At 46.0% G+C, this 19,133-nt stretch overlaps 1 protein-coding gene across 6 annotated transcripts in view; it reads right to left on the bottom strand.

Annotated features, from left to right (window-relative positions):
- Positions 1 to 3,235: 3,235 nt before the first annotated feature.
- The window catches only part of LOC143300726 (uncharacterized), a 24,802-nt gene continuing 8,904 nt past the window's right edge, over positions 3,236 to 19,133 (bottom strand). For 2 of the 6 annotated variants that reach the window (XM_076614652.1, XM_076614729.1), the window contains exons 2-4: positions 9,487 to 10,447; positions 8,726 to 8,881; positions 3,236 to 5,871 (exon numbers count right to left, since the gene is read on the bottom strand). In XM_076614652.1, the coding sequence (XP_076470767.1) occupies positions 5,339 to 5,871; positions 8,726 to 8,881; positions 9,487 to 9,826 (1,029 nt within the window). In that variant the 5' untranslated portion in view covers positions 9,827 to 10,447 and the 3' untranslated portion in view covers positions 3,236 to 5,338. Of the gene's footprint in view, positions 5,872 to 8,725; positions 8,882 to 9,486; positions 10,448 to 12,352; positions 12,566 to 13,478; positions 13,584 to 19,133 lie in introns of those variants that run through there. The other 4 variants (XM_076615017.1, XM_076614935.1, XM_076614861.1 and 1 more) reach the window with 4 other exon arrangements.

Genomic DNA, 19,133 nt, shown 5'->3' with positions numbered 1-19,133 from the left:
TCCACATAATGCTCCCCGGTAACAGCTTCGGTATGTGTTATTGCATTAACACTGTCGTGACCGCGCTTTCCACATAATGCTCCCTGGTAGCAGCTTCGGTATGTGTGATTGCATTAACACTGTCGTGACCGCGCTTTCCACATAATGCTCCCCGGTAACAGCTTCGGTATGTGTGATTGCATTAACACTGTCGTGACCGCGCTTTCCACATAATGCTCCCCGGTAACAGCTTCGGTACGTGTGACTGCATTAACACTGTCGTGACCGCGCTTTCCACATAATGCTCCCCGGTAACAGCTACGGTATGTGTGATTGCATTAACACTGTCGTGACCGCGCTTTCCACATAATGCTCCCCGGTAACAGCTACGGTATGTGTGACTGCATTAACACTGTCGTGACCGCGCTTTCCACATAATGCTCCCCGGTAACAGCTACGGTATGTGTGACTGCATTAACACTGTCGTGACCGCGCTTTCCACATAATGCTCCCCGGTAACAGCTACGGTATGTGTGACTGCATTAACACTGTCGTGACCGCGCTTTCCACATAATGCTCCCCGGTAACAGCTTCGGTATGTGTGACTGCATTAACACTGTCGTGACCGCGCTTTCCACATAATGCTCCCCGGTAACAGCTACGGTATGTGTGATTGCATTAACGCTTTCCCACCGGCGATTCAGCGGCTCCGGCACATTTTGTTTTCTTTTTTCTTTTTTTTCTCTTTCTCAAGGCAAGTCAGTTCAAGTCAATCTTATTATCTCTCTAGAGAAATGAGCCGCGGTGTCGTGCAGCCTACAGCACAAAACATAAAATAAAATAATATACACGTGAAAGAAATGTTTATGTTTGGAACATTCACGAAGAGGTCGTATAGAATTACATCGCAAATCTAAGAACGTTTTACATATCTAAGAACATTTTTAGCAGTGTTAAAAACAATAAATTAATCTTTAAATGATACTTTGATTGACTGGAATAAAAAAAATTCCCCTCCTCATCCGCCTTTTTATCATCATCATCATCATCATCATCATCATCATCATCAATCTTCTTCTTCTTCTTAGTCTTTACCCTTTTCCTTTCCACACTCATTTTTACTCCCTCCCAGCAAATTGACTATCACAAAAATAATTTACAGCCTGTGTGTGTGTGTGTGATGGGGGGGGAGGGGGGTGCGGGGGGGGGAGAGGGGAGGGGCGGGTGTGTACAGTCTAACAAAAAATAGCAGCAACAAAAAACAAAACAAACGGCCTTTCCCTTCTAAAGCCAACTTTGAAATAATTAACAGCACGCCAATGGGTGAACGTCCGACTAAAACTCCCTTTCAGCGGGGGGGAAATTGCCCCCCCCCCCACCTTTCTCTGGATGGTAATTAGACTGTCCTTCTCCCAGTCTGCTTTAGTTTTATAAATCATTAATTATCGAAAAGCAAGCTCTGGTGTATATATGGCCCACGCATGAAGGAAAATACGGGGGAAAAAAGAATAGAGATAAAGAGACAAATAAGCAGACAGACAGAGAGACAGACAGACAGAGATGAAAAGACATAGAGAGACAAAAACAGCGATAATTGACATCTACAATCATGTCAGCTGTTTCCGTGATGAACAAAGTAGTAGGAAAACGAATCAAATCCATCTGCATATTGGTTCCAAGCAAAAACAAACCAAGGCTTACAAAAATCAATCGTACATGGAACATAAAAAAACATATAATACTAGAATGAAAACATATGCACGTAGCATTCACAAGATGTGGAGTGATGGTCTAGAGGTAACGCGTCCGCCTAGGAAGCGAGAGAATCTGAGCGCGCTGGTTCGAATCACGGCTCAGACGCCGATATTTTCTCCCCCTCCACTAGACCTTGAGTGGTGATCTGGACGCTAGTCATTCGGATAAGACGATAAACCGAGGTCACGTGTGCAGCATGCACTTAGCGCACGTAAAAGAACCCACGGCAACAAAAGGGTTGGTCCTAGTAAAAATTCTGTAGTAAAATCCCACTTCGATAGGAAAAACAAAACTGCACGCAGGAAAAAGCACCAAAAAATGGGTGGCGCTGTAGTGTAGCGACGCACTCTCCCTGGGGAGAGCAGCCCGAATTTCACACAGGGAAATGTTGTGATAAAAAGAAATGCAAATACAAAATATATGTATATAACACATGCTACACCAACATTGAAACGATGGGTACATGTATAACTTGCATCACAAGCACTGGGAGAACGAGGAGGCAGGAGGAGGGAAAGGAAGAGCAGATTGATGTGGTGGTGGAGGAGGGGAGGGATGATGGTGAATCACGTGTTTCCTCTCACCACAGCCACAGTGATTCATTTATGACGTGAGCATTGCCATTCGACGCAATTAATGGACGGGCGCAATAGCCGAATGGTTAAAGCGTTGGACTTTTAATCCGAGGGTCCCGGGTTCGAATCTTGGTGACGATGCCTGGTGGGTAAAGGGCGGAGATTTTTCCGATCTTCCAGGTCAACATATGTGCAGAACCTGCTAGTGCCTGAACCCCCTTCGTGTGTATACGCAAGCAAAAGATCAAATACGCACGTTAATGATCCTGTGATCCATGTCAGCGTTCGGTGGGTTATGGAAACAAGTACACACCTAGCATGCACCCCCTCCGAAAGCGGAGTATGGCTGCCTACATGGCGAGGTAAAAACGATCATAGACGTAAAATCCCACTCGTGTATATACGAGTGAACGTGGGAGTTGCAGCCCACGAACGCAGAAGAAGAAGACGAAAAAGACGCAATTAATGCCACGTGTTTTGTGTGACCTTTTTTTTTCTCATTTGCATCAGGTCTTGTCATTATCGCAATATGAGAAATCTGCACACACAAAAAATAAGGCACGGGTAACAAATACATATTCATGCACATATACAATGTGATATGCCTTTGACTTTCACGATTTCGTCAAATTTGTTTGCCAGAAGAACTATCATGAACACAAAGTTAGTTATACATTATGCACAATGTTATATATCAAAATAGGCATACAAAAAATAAAAAAAATATTTAAAAAAAATCCTCGAGTGGGCAACCCACACACGCGCAAGCATGCATGCACACATACTGTCGCGCGTGCGTACATGGATGATCGAGACAGAGTGATTAAATGGACTCCCAATATTTACACACGTTATTGTTTATTTGTTTCTTTTTTTAAATTGTGTGTGTGTGTGTGTGCGTGTGCGTGTGCGTGTGTGTGTGTGTGTGTGTGTGTGTGTGTGTGTGTGTGTGTGTGTGTGTGTGTGTTTTGTTTATGTTTTGTTTTAATGAGAAGGAGTGTATTTGTTCACACTGGAAAAAATGCGCACATTTGAACGAACACAATTCATAAGCTTTCAGAAAATGTGACATTCTATAACACAACACATATAGCTCTTAAAAAGTATGGCAGCATATTTTACATTGTAAAAAAAAATGTATATTTGTACAATGGACAGGGTTGCTTTTTTTGTATACTTTTTTTTTTAATTGTTGATAAAGGCAAAGGCTCACCGAAAGCAGCTGCACTAAATGAGCGAAACAAGACCACACACACACACACACACACACACACACACACACCTCTCCAAAAATAAAATTAAAAAAATATATATCGACCGCCTCCGGGCCTGCATGAAGCAATTGTCGACACAGATCACAGATTTCCCACCTAACCACAATTCGTCTCGGAGCAGGTCCGATCTGCATAACAAAAAGAAATGATTAGCGTTTCGCCCAGTACTCTCTAAGCGTGCCCCCACACCCAAAATGGCCTCTTGAGTTTTGTCTCTTTGTCCAGTTTTCCGTTCAGTTCAGTTCAGTTCAAAATACTTTATTATCTGCTTCAACCAAAAACAGAAAATTTTCTTTAGGCTCACTTAAAATGAAATACCCGTCAGCAAAAAAAAACAACAACAAAAAACAAACTAACAAACAAAAAAACTGACACACCCTTCACTTATCACCATGTACACAACAATTATCATGTAAAAAGAAAAACATGTGGGTAAGATACTATTACATTCAGAGTGTAACAACTGTGTGTGTGTGTGTTGCGTGTGTGCCCGTGCGTGTGCATGCATCGTTTTGTGTGTGCGCACGCGCGCGCGCGCCTGCGTGTTGAGACAAAAACTGACAGAGCAAAATTTGAACCTCGGGTCAGCAACAGAGTCGCGCCCCTTCCGTTTCACATTCTCTCTCTCTCTCTCTCTCTCTCTCTCTCTCTCTCTCTCATTTAAAGATAGACTTATTTCTTCATACAAACAGACTGACATTATCATTTAGAAGATTCGGAACAAATTTAGCTGGTTTCTTTCATTCAAGAACATGTTTGAGACGGAAAAATATCTTTCAGTTCTAAACAATAAATGGCACAGACTTAGTCTTGCTCGGTTCAGGCTAAGGGTATTGGGGCTGAATGCCTGTAAAAGATGGTACTCCATTGACACATCCATTCGACCCCCATGACCTATGTGTGTGGCGCTGACAGAAGACGAAATTCATTTTCTTTTTGTGTGTAATGCCTACAGTGATATCCGTAAAATATGTGAAGTTTTTAAAGAAAGTGTTTCAGTTGAAAGGGACATCATCCATCTCCTTTTGTCAGATAATGTAAAGATAATTCGGTCACTTGCTAAATTTATCGCCCTTGCTTGGCACTTTCGTAGCAAGAATTGCTCTAACGTGTAGAGGCATACACAACAAAAGAATTGCAGTCTCGAAAGTTAAGAAATAATCACACTAAAGTTTTAACTGTCATAGCGTTTAGGTTGGATGGTAGACTCAAAGAAGCCGACACTTGTATCGTTTTCTAATATGCACGGAGAAAGTGCAAATTAACTGAATATGCATAGGTTTACTTTTCTTCTTTCATACTTTTCTTTTCGGTTGAGCACACCGCGAGTTTGTTGAACGTGGTAAAACCGTTTTCGACACAAGTGTTGTTGTTGTTTTTTTAATTGTCTTTCAACAGACCTTGTGATTTTCTTTGCAGGGTTGTTGCTGCGACTTTGATTCATGTATTCATGTTGTTTTTTGTTTGTTTTTACGTTGTCAAACGATTATTTTGAGGTGTCCCATGCCAATAGGACTGTAATGTCAATGGCATTAAAACATTTTTCAGTTTCTCTCTCTTTCTCAAGCACACACACACAGACACAGAGAGCAAACGAGAACATAGGCGAACTGGTGCGGCAATAGGGGAATCAGTATTACCAATTTGTCCACGGGCGAATCAGGAATAGGACAATCGGGACGACACCGTTCTTTTCCCCGTCTCTGCCTCCTTGCACCCCTCTCTGTCTGTCTGTCTGTCTGTCTCTCTCTCTCCTCACAACTGTGTCTGTGTTTCCAGCGCACGTGGGAGACCCTCCAGCGAGCTGTACACCAGCTGAGATCCTTGAAGATTCCGCCCCACGACCGAAGACGTTTTCCCAGTCCTCCACCCTTCCAGCCGCCTCGCCACTAGACCCATCTCTTCTTTCACAGACTCCACGAAAACGTCCAACCCGGTCTTCTTCTTCTTCTCCCCCTCCTCCTCCTCCTCCTTCTTCTTCAAGGGCTGACCATCACTGTCGGCCTCTGGATCTGCTCCCAGCGATTCCGGGGAGTGTTTGAAAAGATCTGGAAGGCAGCGTGTTGTTCTCTCCTCTGTCTGCTGATGACGGCGGAAGCGGAAACGGGTGCGCAACTTCCGGCACGCGTGGCGGCTGCGCGAGAAGACGATGACGAGGCCGGCGAGGAAGACGAGGCCCATGTAGGAGACAAGCAGCCAGAAGGACCAGCTGAAGTGGAAGGAGCGGTACAGGGGGTGGCGCTGGGTGGTCTGGGCGAAGATGGTCAGGGTGCCTCCCATCACCAGGGCTGGCAGAAAGGGGGGAAACAGATTAGGGGGTGGGGAAGTCAACAGATTCAGAGACAGACAGACAGAAACAGAGAGAGAGAGAGAGAGAGAGAGGGGGGGAGGGGGGCGAGCACAGAAAGAGACAGAGACAGACAGACAGACAGACAGAGAGCACACAGAGATATAGACATAGACAGACAGAGACAGAGAGATAGAGACAGAGACAGTGACAGAGAGACAGGGGTGCAGGGTAATTGTGTGTGTGTGTGTGTGTGTGTGTGTGATGGGGCTCATGTACCTTTATGTGTATTTGATTGTGCTTTCATATCTGTGAAACTGCATGTTTGGTGCATATCTGTTATGTATATGTGTGTGTATGTGTGAATGTGTGTCTGCATGTTTTACATTTATTTGCTTATTTATCATCATTGTTGTCTTTTTTTTATTTTTTTATTTTATTTTATCTTATTTTATTTATGTATTTATTTATTTATTTATTTATTTTCTATTTTCTATTTATTTTATTTATGTACGCTTATAGTTGACTTCATCAAGTTTTTGCGCCTTATAAATATTATTATTAGTAGTAGTAGTTCATTTTTAATGTATTTATCTTCTTCTTTTTTTAAAATTATTATTATCTTTTTTATTATTTTTTTCATTTATCTTTTTTTTTCTTATTATCTTCTTTCCTTTTTTTTCTCTCAAGGCCTGACTAAGCGCATTGGGTTACGCTGCTGGTCAGGCATCTGCTTGGCAGATGTGGCGTAGCGTATATGGATTTGTCCGAACGCAGCGACGCCTCCATCAACCCATTCACTCACCCATCCCTCCCATCCACCCATCCATCAACCCACACATCCATCCATCCATCAACCCACCAATCCATCCATCCATCCATCAACCCATCCATCCACCCATCCATCAACCCACCCATCCATCCATCCATCAACCCACCCATCCATCCATCCATCAACCCACCCATCCAGCCATCCAGCCATCAAACCACCCATCCATCAACCCACCCAGCCATTCATCCATCAATCCACCTATCCATCCATCCATCCATCAACCCACCCATCCATCCATCCATCAACCCATCCATCCATCCATCCATCAACCCACCCACCCATCCATCCATCAACCCACCCATCCAGCCATCCAGCCATCAACCCACCCATCCAGCCATCAACCCACCAATCCATCAACCCATCCATCCATTCATCCATCAATCCACCAACCCATCCATCCATCCATCAATCCACCCATCCAGCCATCAACCCACCCATCCATCAACCCACCCATCCATCCATCCATCCATCCACCCATCCATCAACCCACCCATCCATCAACCCACCCACCCATCTATCCATCAACCCACCCATCCATCCATCCATCCATCCATCAGCCCACCCATCCATCCATCCATCAGCTCACCCATCCATCCATCCATCCATCAACCCACCCATCCATCAACCCACCCATCCATCCATCCATCCATCAACCCACCCACCCATCCATCCATCAGCCCACCCATCCACCCATCCATCAGCCCACCCATCCACCCATCCATCAACCCACCCATCCATCCACCCATCCATCAACCCAACCATCCACCCATCCATCAACCCACCCATCCATCCACCCATCCATCAACCCACCCATCCATCAGCCCACCCGTCCACCCATCCATCAGCCCACCCATCCACCCATCCATCAACCCACCCATCCACCCATCCATCAACCCACCCATCCATCCACCCATCCATCCACCCATCCATCAACCCACCCATCCACCCATTCATCAGCCCACCCATCCACCCATCCATCAACCCACCCATCCATCCATCAGCCCACCCATCCACCCATCCATCAACCCACCCGTCCATCCATCCATCAACCCATCCATCCATCAGCCTACCCATCCACCCATCCATCAACCCACCCATCCATCCATCCATCAACCCATCCATCCATCAACCCACCCATCCATCCATCAACCCACCCATCCATCCATCAACCCACCCATCCATCCATCCATCCATCAACCCACCCATCCATCAGCCCACCCATCCATCCATCAACCTACCCATCCATCAACCCACCCATCCATCCATCCATCCATCAACCCACCCATTCATCAGCCCACCCATCCATCCATCCATCAACCCACCCATCCATCCATCCATCCATCAACCCATCCATCCATCAGCCTACCCATCCACCCACCCATCAGCCCACCCATCCATCAACCCACCCATCAATCACCCCACCCATCCACCCATCCATCAACCCACCCACCCATCCATCCATCCATCAACCCACCCATCCATCAACCCACCCACCCATCCATCAGCCCACCCATCATATCCACCATCATCAACCCCACCCCATCCACCATCCATCAACAACCATCAACCACCCATCCATCCATCAACCACCCATCCATCAACCCACCCACCCATCCATCAACCCACCCATCCCCCATCCATCAACCCGCCCATCCATCCATCCTTCCATCAACCCACCCATCCATCCATCCACCCATGCATTCATCCAACCGCTCACCCTTCCATCCATTTACCCATCTCATCCATCCACCCACCCACCCATCCATCAACCCATCCATCCACTCACTCACCCAACCCATCCATTCACCCATCCGTCCATCCAGCCATGCACACCTGCCCACCAGTACAAGGCGCAACGCAACACCAGAAACCACGGCCAGGATCTCCCCCAGATCGCTCATTCACTTTTTTTCTTTTTCATCCAGCCATGGCAGCTAAGACCTCATCCACTCACCCACCAACACACCCGCCCACGGGGGTGCATCCACCCTCCCATCCTCCCCACGACACAAAACAAACATACCAGCCACGACGGCCAGGATTTCCTCCAGGCGTGCCAGGCAGAAGTGGCCCATCAGAGTGTCCGGGTCTTCACAGGAGCAGGTCAGTCCTACCAGCACGGACAGCGCGTGCAGGAAAAGGGACGTCACCGCCAGCCCGCGCACGGGCCCGTAAGCATCTGGAACCACCCCACCCGAGTGCCCAGTTTACCCAGCAGCCTGCTTTTCATACCACCCGGAACCATCGAAAACCTACTACCCGGTTTATCATCCCATTTAACAATGCAGTCATCGCGATCTTTTTTCACCAAGTCACTTAATTAAGCTCACTGGGTCAACCGCTAATAATCTAATTCACTAATCACATCCAAAGCCCTCTCCTTCTCTTAAACCTTGCAGCATATATCATCCAAACAACCAACCAACCAATCGAACAAACAAACAAACCCTTTCCAAACCCATTGGTCAACCTGTCAAACCCATCAACCGATCTACCAACACCACCACTTCCACCCTTCAACACTTTCCACGCCCTACCACTTGGGCCCCGTTCACCACAACATCCATGACTAATCAACTCAATACGCCCAACTCACCTAACACTCCATCCCACTCATCCACCCACCCATCTACTCACCGACAAACTCACCCATCCTTCCACTCACCCACCAACCCCTCTTCCCACCAATCCACCAACCCACCAACCCACCCACCCATCCATCCATCCGTTACACCACCACCCACCACCACCCACCCACCACAACACACACACACAAAACGAAACCTGGAAACTCCGGAGAGGGCAGCGAGGCGCAGCGGGACACGTTGTTACAGACGGACCACAGACCCAGGTGCTTCACACTCCACGAGGGGACACCCCCGTCCAGCCTGCTGGGAACGCCACCGTCGACACCCCCAACTTCTTCCTCCTCCTCCTCCTCCTGCACCGCCACGGCCACGGCCACGGCCCCAGGAGAAGACGGCGGCGGCCCCCGCGGAGCAGCCAGCCAGTGCTGGGAGGCCAGGCCCACAGCCCCCAGGAACACAGCCACCATCAGCACGCGGCTGCAGGTCAGGTGGAGGGCAGAGCGGTTCTCCTCGCACAGTGAGGTGCTGAAGCTCATGGTTCTGGTTTTGGTTTCGGGGACTGGGTGGTGGGTGGACGGTGGGCGGTGGAGGTCTGTGTTTAAGGGGGTCTTAAACTAAGGGATTAATTTGACTGATGACTTGTTGGCAAGAAACGCCCTGATTAATTAAGATCAAGTTGTTGAAGGCTTGGGGTTTTGGTTCGTCATCAATCGATCAAAGTGGAGTTTGTTTTTAAAGGCAAGTTGTCCGTGGAGACTTGGGTCCTGGCGATTGCGTTATTCGTGGGGAAGGGATAGGGGGTGGGGGATGAGTCCTGGATGTCTGTCCGGGTGGGAAAGTCCGAGATCCCTCTGTCGTTTGAACTGTGCTTGTGCTTCAGGGGTCTTGAAGTGGAGTTTAACGCCTCCTAGTTAAGGTTAGATCTTGGTTTGAGTCGGTGAAGGTTGCCTTGTTCGGGCAAGGGGTGTGGGGTTACTCCTGGATATCTGTCCGGATGGGACGTACGTCTGGCAAGGAGCAGCCCTTGTTTGTCGGGGTGTGCAGAGGGAGGGAGACTTTGGGTGCCTCGGGGTTGACGCTGAAGCTGGTTTAGCTTTGCTTGGTTCAGCGGTGTTGGGCTGGTGGTGGTGGCAGTGATGGGTTAGTTAAGTCTTGATCTGCAAAGGAAATGGGGCTCAGTAGGTTGATTTGATCAGCAAGTGAATAGGTCGGTCAGTTGGTTAGTGGGTCAGTCAGTCAGTCAGTCAGTCAGTTACTCAGTCATCCAGTTAACCAGTCAATTAACCGATAAGACAGTCAAGTCTGTTGAAAAGGTTCACAGTGCAATGAATCTATCTATCTATTCATTCATTCATGTTTCAATAGCCATTCAATAAGCTGAATAATCACAAGTGGTTTATCAATCAGTTGAAATCAGTCGATAGTCTGGACTATCGACCGATCGAGAAAACAATTATAATTAGGCATCCGGTTATTCCTTAACCCTTACGACAACAATGAATATAATGCAGAGAATTCAGCCATCACCGTCACCACGAATATCATCATCATCATCATCATCATCATACCCACATTTCTTCCATTGTACGTTTCCGTTTATAAGACGGAAAATGTTGTAAATTGGTTATTAACATTGTGTGGAGTGATGGCCTAGAGGTAACGCGTCCGCCTAGGAAGCGAGAGAATCTGAGCGCGCTGGTTCGAATCACGGCTCAGCCGCCGATATTTTCTCCCCCTCCACTAGACCTTGAGTGGTGGTCTGGACGCTAGTCATTCGGATGAGACGATAAACCGAGGTCCCGTCTGCAGCATGCACCTAGCGGACGTAAAAGAACCCACGGCAACAAAAGGGTTGTTCCTGGCAAAATTCTGTAGAAAAGTTCACTTCGATAGGAAAAACAAATAAAACTGCATGCAGGAAAAAATTATTAAAAAAAAAAAAAAAAGGTGGCGCTGTAGTGTAGCGACGCGCTCTCCCTGAGGAGAGCAGCCCGAATTTCACACAGAGAAATCTGTTGTGATAAAAAGAAATACAAATACAAATACAAAACATTGTAATAAACACTCTTCATTTCTCCCCCCTCCACCCTTTGACTGGCCTTCTGTCCATCTCGTGACAGGGGAAGAAATGCAGAACAAATATTACAATGCTATTTAAACAAATTCTTCTTTTTTTCTGTCTTCGGAACGGAACTGAATGGAAATAACACAGGGGAAGAAATGTGGATATTGCCCATCATCATCATCATAATCATCTCTCTCTCTCTCTCTCTCTCTCTCTCTCTCTCTCTCTCTCTCTCTCTCTCTCTCTCTCTATCTATCTATCTATCTTTCTATTTGCGCGAGCACGTGCGTGTGGAAGTGTGTGTATGTGTGTTTATGCGTGTGTTGATATATATATATACACACACAAACACACACACACATATATATATACATGTGTGTGTGTGTGTGTGTGTGTGTGTGTATATGTGTGTGTGTGTGTGTGTGTATGTGTGTGTGTGTGTGTGTGTGTGTATGTGTGTGTGTGTGTGTGTGTGTGTGTGTGTGTGTGTGTGTGTGTGTGTGTGCGTGTGTGTGTGTGTGTGTGAAAGAGACACAGAAAGAGGAAGAAGAAGAGAGAGAAACACAAAGACAACTGAGTTGTGTACGTGAGCGGTCTCGCCAGTGTGAGTGTGTTCAAGGATTATGTCGGGAGACCGTTTAAGTGTCCAGCGTTCTTTCTTATCTTGAGCTGAACGTACATTTAAAAATAGCACAAACGAAAAATTCATTGCTCAGTGAACACGTTCAAAGTAAAATGTAAGCTTGTTGACGTGCTTGGAGACTGCTATTTTTTTTATATTTTTTTTATATTGTTCGTTCGCTTCTTTCTTTAATTGCAATAGTTTATCACATCTGGAACGTAAACACACACACACACACACACACACACACACACACACACACACACACACGTCTACCCATCATAGCGTTGGAGTACACGGAACAAAAATGAACTCTCACAATGAAAAAAAAAAAAAAAAGAAAAAAAGAAAAAAAAAAGAAAAGCAAACGCTCACTGTACTTGTACACACAGGTGGTAAAGCCATGCTGTAGCCAGTACCATCGCACACAATTATTGACCACGGCAGGCTGAAAGACACGTGAACACCAACACACTGCAAATCGATTGACTTACGAGACACACACTGTGACGACTGCGAATCGATTGACTCAGGGGCGACAGACGGAGACCACGACACACATCCGAGTTTTTCTCAACCAGCTGTTTCCGAAAACGAGACAGACAAAAACTGGCTTCACAAAAGTTTATGACCAGTTGGGAACCTCGACAGTTGTTGTTTTGTATTATTCGTGGCTTGGTGAATTGATTTTTTTTTTTTTCATTGTGAAAGCAGTGTATGCAGCCAGTGTAATGCGAACAGTTCATCATCAGAGGTGTTTTCTAGCACGCGCAATTCTTTTTTTTTTTTTTTGCGATGCAAATCAACAGCCAACAAGCAACAGCTGTCGCTTATAAACCACTGAAATGAATGTCAGTGTTTGGCTGAAACATCGATTTTTCAAATGTATTTTCGAGCTGAAGAGAGCGCACGTGTGCCTGATCCAGCCGTTTGATTATTCAATGAGAAGCCACTGTATGGTAGATCATAGGCAGACTGCATTATTTCAGTCATCTCGATCTTCTTCTTCTTTTTTTTATCACATTATCAGGGGGTCTTAAACTTCGTGTGAATTCAGTGTATGGCGTGATCCACAGCATTAATTCCTGTTATTTGTCATCACCGAGCGATCATTTGCGGTTGTAGCATCAGAGAGAGAGAGAGAGAGAGAGAGAGATGAAACCACAAAACAGATAAATGTCGTGATCTTACCTTTTCCCTATTTTACTCAGAAAGCTCCTGGTGTTACTACTACTACTACTACTACTACTACTACTACTACTACTACCACGAACTACTATTATTAATTGAATAATATTTTTTTTATTATTATTACTAATATTACTATTACTGCTGCTGCTGCTGCTACTACTACTACTACTCTTGTTATTGTTGATGTCGTTATCATTACTGTGCAGACGAGGAACTCCGACGCTCAATAACCACACAAACACAGCTTTCTCTGTCCGACACCCGTTTCCCGTGTGTTGACAACGGCGCCGTGGTTCGCAACACTGCTTACCTTGACCACACGAAATGACTTGTTTCCTGACGGGCGCAATAGCCGAGTGGTTAAAGCGTTGGACTGTCAATCTGAGGGTCCCGGCTTCGAATCACGGTGATGGCGCCTGGTGGGTAAAGGGTGGAGATTTTTACGATCTCCCAGGTCAACATATGTGCAGACCTGCTAGTGCCTGGACCCCCTTCGTGTGTATATGCAAGCAGAAGATCAAATACGCACGTTAAAGATCCTGTAATCCATGTCAGCGTTCGGTGGGTTATGGAAACAAGAACATACCCAGCATGCACACCCCCGAAAACGGAGTATGGCTGCCTACATGGCGGGATAAAAACGGTCATACACGTAAAAGCCCACTCGTGTGCATACGAGTGAACGTGGGAGCTGCAGCCCACGAACGCAGATGAAGAAGAAGAAGAAGACTTGTTTCCTGCACTTCTGCTTCAGTTTCCAGGATGTGTTGAAGCCAACGAGCTGATCCATAAACAAAACACCACATCTGTGTTGAAATAAATTAATAAGTGAATTCTGTTTTTCTTTTTAACTCTCTCCATACGAACGGCGAAAGAGACGACAATAATAGCGTTTCACCCCAATAATCACCATCAAAATATTACCAGCGGAAGGCTCTTACACTGAAGAGGTGAATGTTGACAAAGAATACCACAATTCTGACGACGGAAGCTAAAGGTTGGGTCATTGAGACACCCACTGGACATCCGAGGGGTCTGTGTAGAGGAGAAGAGAGGACTGGCCGTACTGAGTGAGTTAAACAGATGCCTGACCTATGCAGTGTAAACCAAACGCGCCGGTTAGACCTTGAGAGGCAATGACTTCGGCATGTGTCTTCTGTGGCAACCAGGACATGGTACACGCCAACTAATCGACTGCACAGAGAGAGAGAGAGAGAGAGAGAGAGAGAGAGGAGAGAGAGAGAGAGAGAGAGAGAGAGAGAGAGAGAGAGAGGTCCACACACACACACACACACACACACACACACACACACATGTTGAGATAGCTGATACAAGCGTGTGTGTCCCCAACACAAAACCTGCTCTCTGTCTGTCTCTGAGTCGCAACGCAGTGATGTTTTCGTCTCTCCGTGAAAAGCAACTGGTCGATATATGTCCCTCTTCATCGTTGTTGCTGTGTTGTCGCTGTCTCGATTTCTCTCTCTCTCTCTCTCTCTCTCTGTATGTGTGTGTGTGTGTGTGTGTGTGTGTGTGTGTGTGTGTATGTGTGTGTGTGTGTGTGTGTGTGTGTGTGTGTGTGTGTGTTCTTTTCTTTTTTTCGTTCTGTTTTCATTGTAGTATGTTACACTTGTCATGAGCAGATTTCACAGGCAGTAACAATATGTATCTTTTAAATACCCGGATGTTTCTGTTGCTTCTATACGTCTCTCTCTCTCTCTCTCTCTCTCTCTCTCTCTCTCTCTCTCTCCCACTGTCCCCCTCTCTCTCTCTCCCCCTCTCTGTCTTTCTTTCCGATCCATCTGTTAATCTTAGCGCGCGCACGTGTGTGTGTGTGTGTGTGTGTGTGTGTGTGTGTGTGTGTGTGTGTGTGTGTGTGTGTGCGTGTGTGTGTGTGTGTGTGTGTGTGTGTGTGTGTTTTCTTCGTTATGTATGCCCTTTTGCTGTGAATACTTTTTCCCTTCATTTATCTGTCTGCTGTTTGTAATTGAAGTAGATCAGCAAGGACAGATTGGAAGAACAGGCGATGTCTAGAATCTTAATCCTTGAATTGAAAAAGTTCTCTCTCTGTATGTCTCTGTCTGTCTGTCTGTCCCTGTCTCTCCGTTTATCTGTCACTGTCTGTGTCTGTGTCTGTATGTGTGTGACCCTGCCTCTTCCTCTTTCTCTGTGTCGATGTATCTCTGCCTGTCTGTCTGTGTGTCTGTCTGTCTGTCCCTCTCTCTCTTTCCAACTTTCTCTTTTGTGTATCTCTCTTTCGCTCGCTCACTGTCTCTTCCTCTCTCTCTTTCTCTGTCTGTCTTTCCACCACCCCTCCCTTTCCTATTCCTGTTCTACTCCACTCATCTCCCTGCCTCCCCCCCCCTCTCCCTATCTGTCTCCCCTGCCCCCCACCCCCCACCCCCCACCCCCCCACACCCCGCCCCCCCTCTCTCTCTCTTTGCTCCCTCCCCATCTAATAATAGTAATAATAATAGTATTTATATAGCGCTGAATCTTGTGCAGAGACAAATCTAAGCGTGTTCACACTAGTCATTCACACGCATGCATGACTCTAAAACTGAAGACAAGGAAGAGGCAGGGAAGGGAGGCTATCTTCGGAAGAGGTGGGTTTTTAACTCTCTCCATACGAACGGCGAAAGAGACGACGTTAACAGCGTTTCACCCCAGTTACCATCATCAAAATATTGCAAGCAGAAGGCTCTTATACTGAAGAGGTGAATGTTGACAAAGATACCACAATTCTGACGACGGAAGCTAAAGGTTGGGTCATTCAGACACCCACTGGACATCCGAGGGGTCTGTGTAGAGGAGAAGAGAGGACTGGCCGTACTGAGTGAGTTAAGGTCAGACTTGAAAGAGCTGAGCGCGGAGACCTGACGAAGCGAAGGAGGAAGTTCATTCCAATTGCAAGGTCCAGAGACAGAGAAAGAACGGGGCGTCCAACAGTGGAGTGTTGGAATCTGGGTATGCGTAAACATCTCCCTCCCTCCCTCCCTCTTTCTCTCTCTCTCCCTCCCTCTTTCTCTCACTCTTTCTCTCTCTCTGTCCGTCTGTCTGTCTCTCCCACCACCCACTCTCCTTATTCCTCTCCTGCCCGCCCCCTCCCTCCTTCCCTCTCCCTATGTCTCTTCCTTCCTCCCCCACCTTTATCCTACTCTCCTACCTTCACCCTCTCTCTCTCTCTCTCTCTCTCTTTGTCTGGCAACCCAGCAACCCAACAACCCAGTTGGATCTTGTATCCCTTCGCTTTCAAATTCAGTCAGGTCACTTCACATGGCTTGGAGGTCTGCCTTTGTCTGTGAGTTGAGTAACACGAGGAATGCAAAGATAACCTGCAGGAGGTCTGGTCAAGTCTGGCTTCCATTGAGCGACGAAGATTAACGAACAGGAGGCTGTATATAATCTTTCTTCTTTTTTTTTTTTTTTATCCCCCCACATATGTACGAGTCTTTCAAAATCTACCCTGTGAGAGGATGAGTGTGCGAGCCAGTTGCTATGGGAGCCGGCAGTTCGTGGCTAGCTTGGTTGATGAGCAGTCAGTCCATTATCAGCTTCACAGGTTGTGCAATTTTGCTGATGATAGGGGTTGTTTTTGTTTTGTTTTTTGTTTTTTTGTGTTGTTTTTTGGGTTTTTTTTTGTCGTCTTGGTTATACTGATTGTAGTTCTAGACGTACATGGTGACGTCACTGATGACTTCATCAGAAGAAGGGAAATAACTCTGGAAGGCTGAACATTTCACACAGTTTATCTAGAGTGGAAAATCTCCAGAACATTTTTAGTCAGTTTTAGGCTGATAGTTTTTTGGATATTGTTTTATATGTCTTGAAACACCACTTTCTACTGTTTTCCCCACCGTTCTGAAGGGGTTAAATCCCTTTTGGGGACAGCTCTTGTATGATAATTATGGTGCAATTTATGGGCCTATTGCAGTAGTATAATTATTATCTGTGTAGTTGCATGTATCTTATTACCTATGTTGTTTACAACAAACGTTCCTTGTTAGCTCAGCCGCTGCACCATTCAAAATAATGATAATGATAATAATTTCATTAAAAAAGTAGACTTGTATAGCACAGTACCCCCATCTCAGATGGAGCTCACCACACTTTACAATGAAATATACAAATGTAAGATTAACTCTCTCCATACGAACGGCGAAAGAGACGACGTTAACAGCGTTTAACCCCAATTACCATCATTAAAATATTGCAAGTGGAAGGCTCTTATACTGAAGAGGTGAATGTTGACAAAGAATACCACAATTCTGACGACGGAAGCTAAAGGTTGGGTCATTCAGACACCCACTGGACATCCGAGGGGTCTGTGTAGAGGAGAAGAGAGGACTGGCCGTGCTGAGTGAGTTAACTGACGTTAAAATAAATATGTACAAAGTCAACATAGTCTCACATGACACTGGCTAAAAATATACATATGTAAGGCTAAGTGACATAAAAAAAATATGTAAATCAACACAGGCAATAAAGCAAAAACACACATGTTCAGAAAACATACTACTTCAAAAGATGCTGTGCACATATCCAAAATAGTAGTAGTAGTAGTAGGCCTCCTTCGGTCATGGCTGACCATGGATAGAGTATATCCGACCTAATGTCTAATTGGGCTGTCTACTTGGACCAACCAGTGTCGCCTGTGGCTGTAGAGACCGATGCGAGAGAGACAGTCTCTGTCGCAGCGGTCACATGTGTAAGCTGATGCTGGTCTGTCGGCCAAAATATACATACAAATTCATTACAATACTTATTGCAACGTATGCACGGGCTGGAGCAAATCAGCAGAAGCAATAATTATGCAGGCTCACCCCCGTTTCAGATTTTGCAGTTTGCGGGTGACTTTACGAGTATTCTGTAGGCAGTTGTGCTTGTTCTGACTGACAGGCAGACTATATTTTTCTCAGTTTGGGTTTTTTTCGGTTTTTGTTTTTTTTCTTTTTCTAATTAGATGTCTGCCCAAGACGGTAATGATTTGGTACATCGATTTTAGTTTGACGATCGTACGGAAAAGTGGTCTTTTTTAAGGTTGGGTTTTTTTTTGCGAAGGAAAGGATAGTTGTGTGTATGTGAGTGTGCGTGCATGCTTGTGCATGCGCGCGCGCGCGTGTGTGTGTGAGTGGGTGGGTGTGTGTATGTGTGTGCGTGAGCGCGCGTGCGTGTGTGAGTGTGTGTATGTGTGAAGTGTGTTTAAGGGTTAAAACACACACGCACATACACACGAATACACACATTATCTGCACGCACATACACATATACACACACACTACATACACGCACGAACAAACACACAACACACACATACACGCGCACACACACACACACACACACACACACACACACACACACACACACACACACACACAAACAAGGACCTTTCGTTTTTGTTTTTTTGTTGACGATGCACTTAGTCATTGTAAATTTGACTCGATAGGGCTGTCTCTCTCACACGTGTGGCAGTCACACATCCGGCTTTCAATTTAAAGCAGCAACATTACCAACACATTGTGCACGCCATGTGCAAGTGTCAAGCCGTGGCCATCCAGTTAATAACAAACAACCCACCTCACCACCACCACCACTACCACGCCCCCCCCCCCTGCTAGCCCCCCACCCCTCCCCCCCTCCCCTCACCCCCAACACACACACTTTCTAACCCCCTGACCCTTCGCTTCTTGCTCGCTGTTGTGTAAATATGCAGTCGTAGGTTGTGTTGATAGGGTGTGTATGAAAGTGAGAGAATGGGTTAATATAGTGTGCTTTGCAGGAGGGAAACTATTGTCAATGGATGAAAATTAGTGTTTTCGCTTTTGCTGTTTTGCATTCTGAATGGCATGTTTTGGCTTTGATTGTTTTGTTGTCGTCGTTGTTGTTGTTATTTTTGGTTTGCTTTTGATCTGGTCAACATATGAATTATTAACCAAGCACGTTGTGATGCGTATTCTAATGAATTATC

Source organism: Babylonia areolata, chromosome 1 (genome assembly GCF_041734735.1).
Source record: "Babylonia areolata isolate BAREFJ2019XMU chromosome 1, ASM4173473v1, whole genome shotgun sequence".
Classification (NCBI taxonomy): Eukaryota; Metazoa; Mollusca; class Gastropoda; order Neogastropoda; family Buccinidae; genus Babylonia; species Babylonia areolata.
This window is presented reverse-complemented; position numbering and strand designations above follow the sequence as displayed.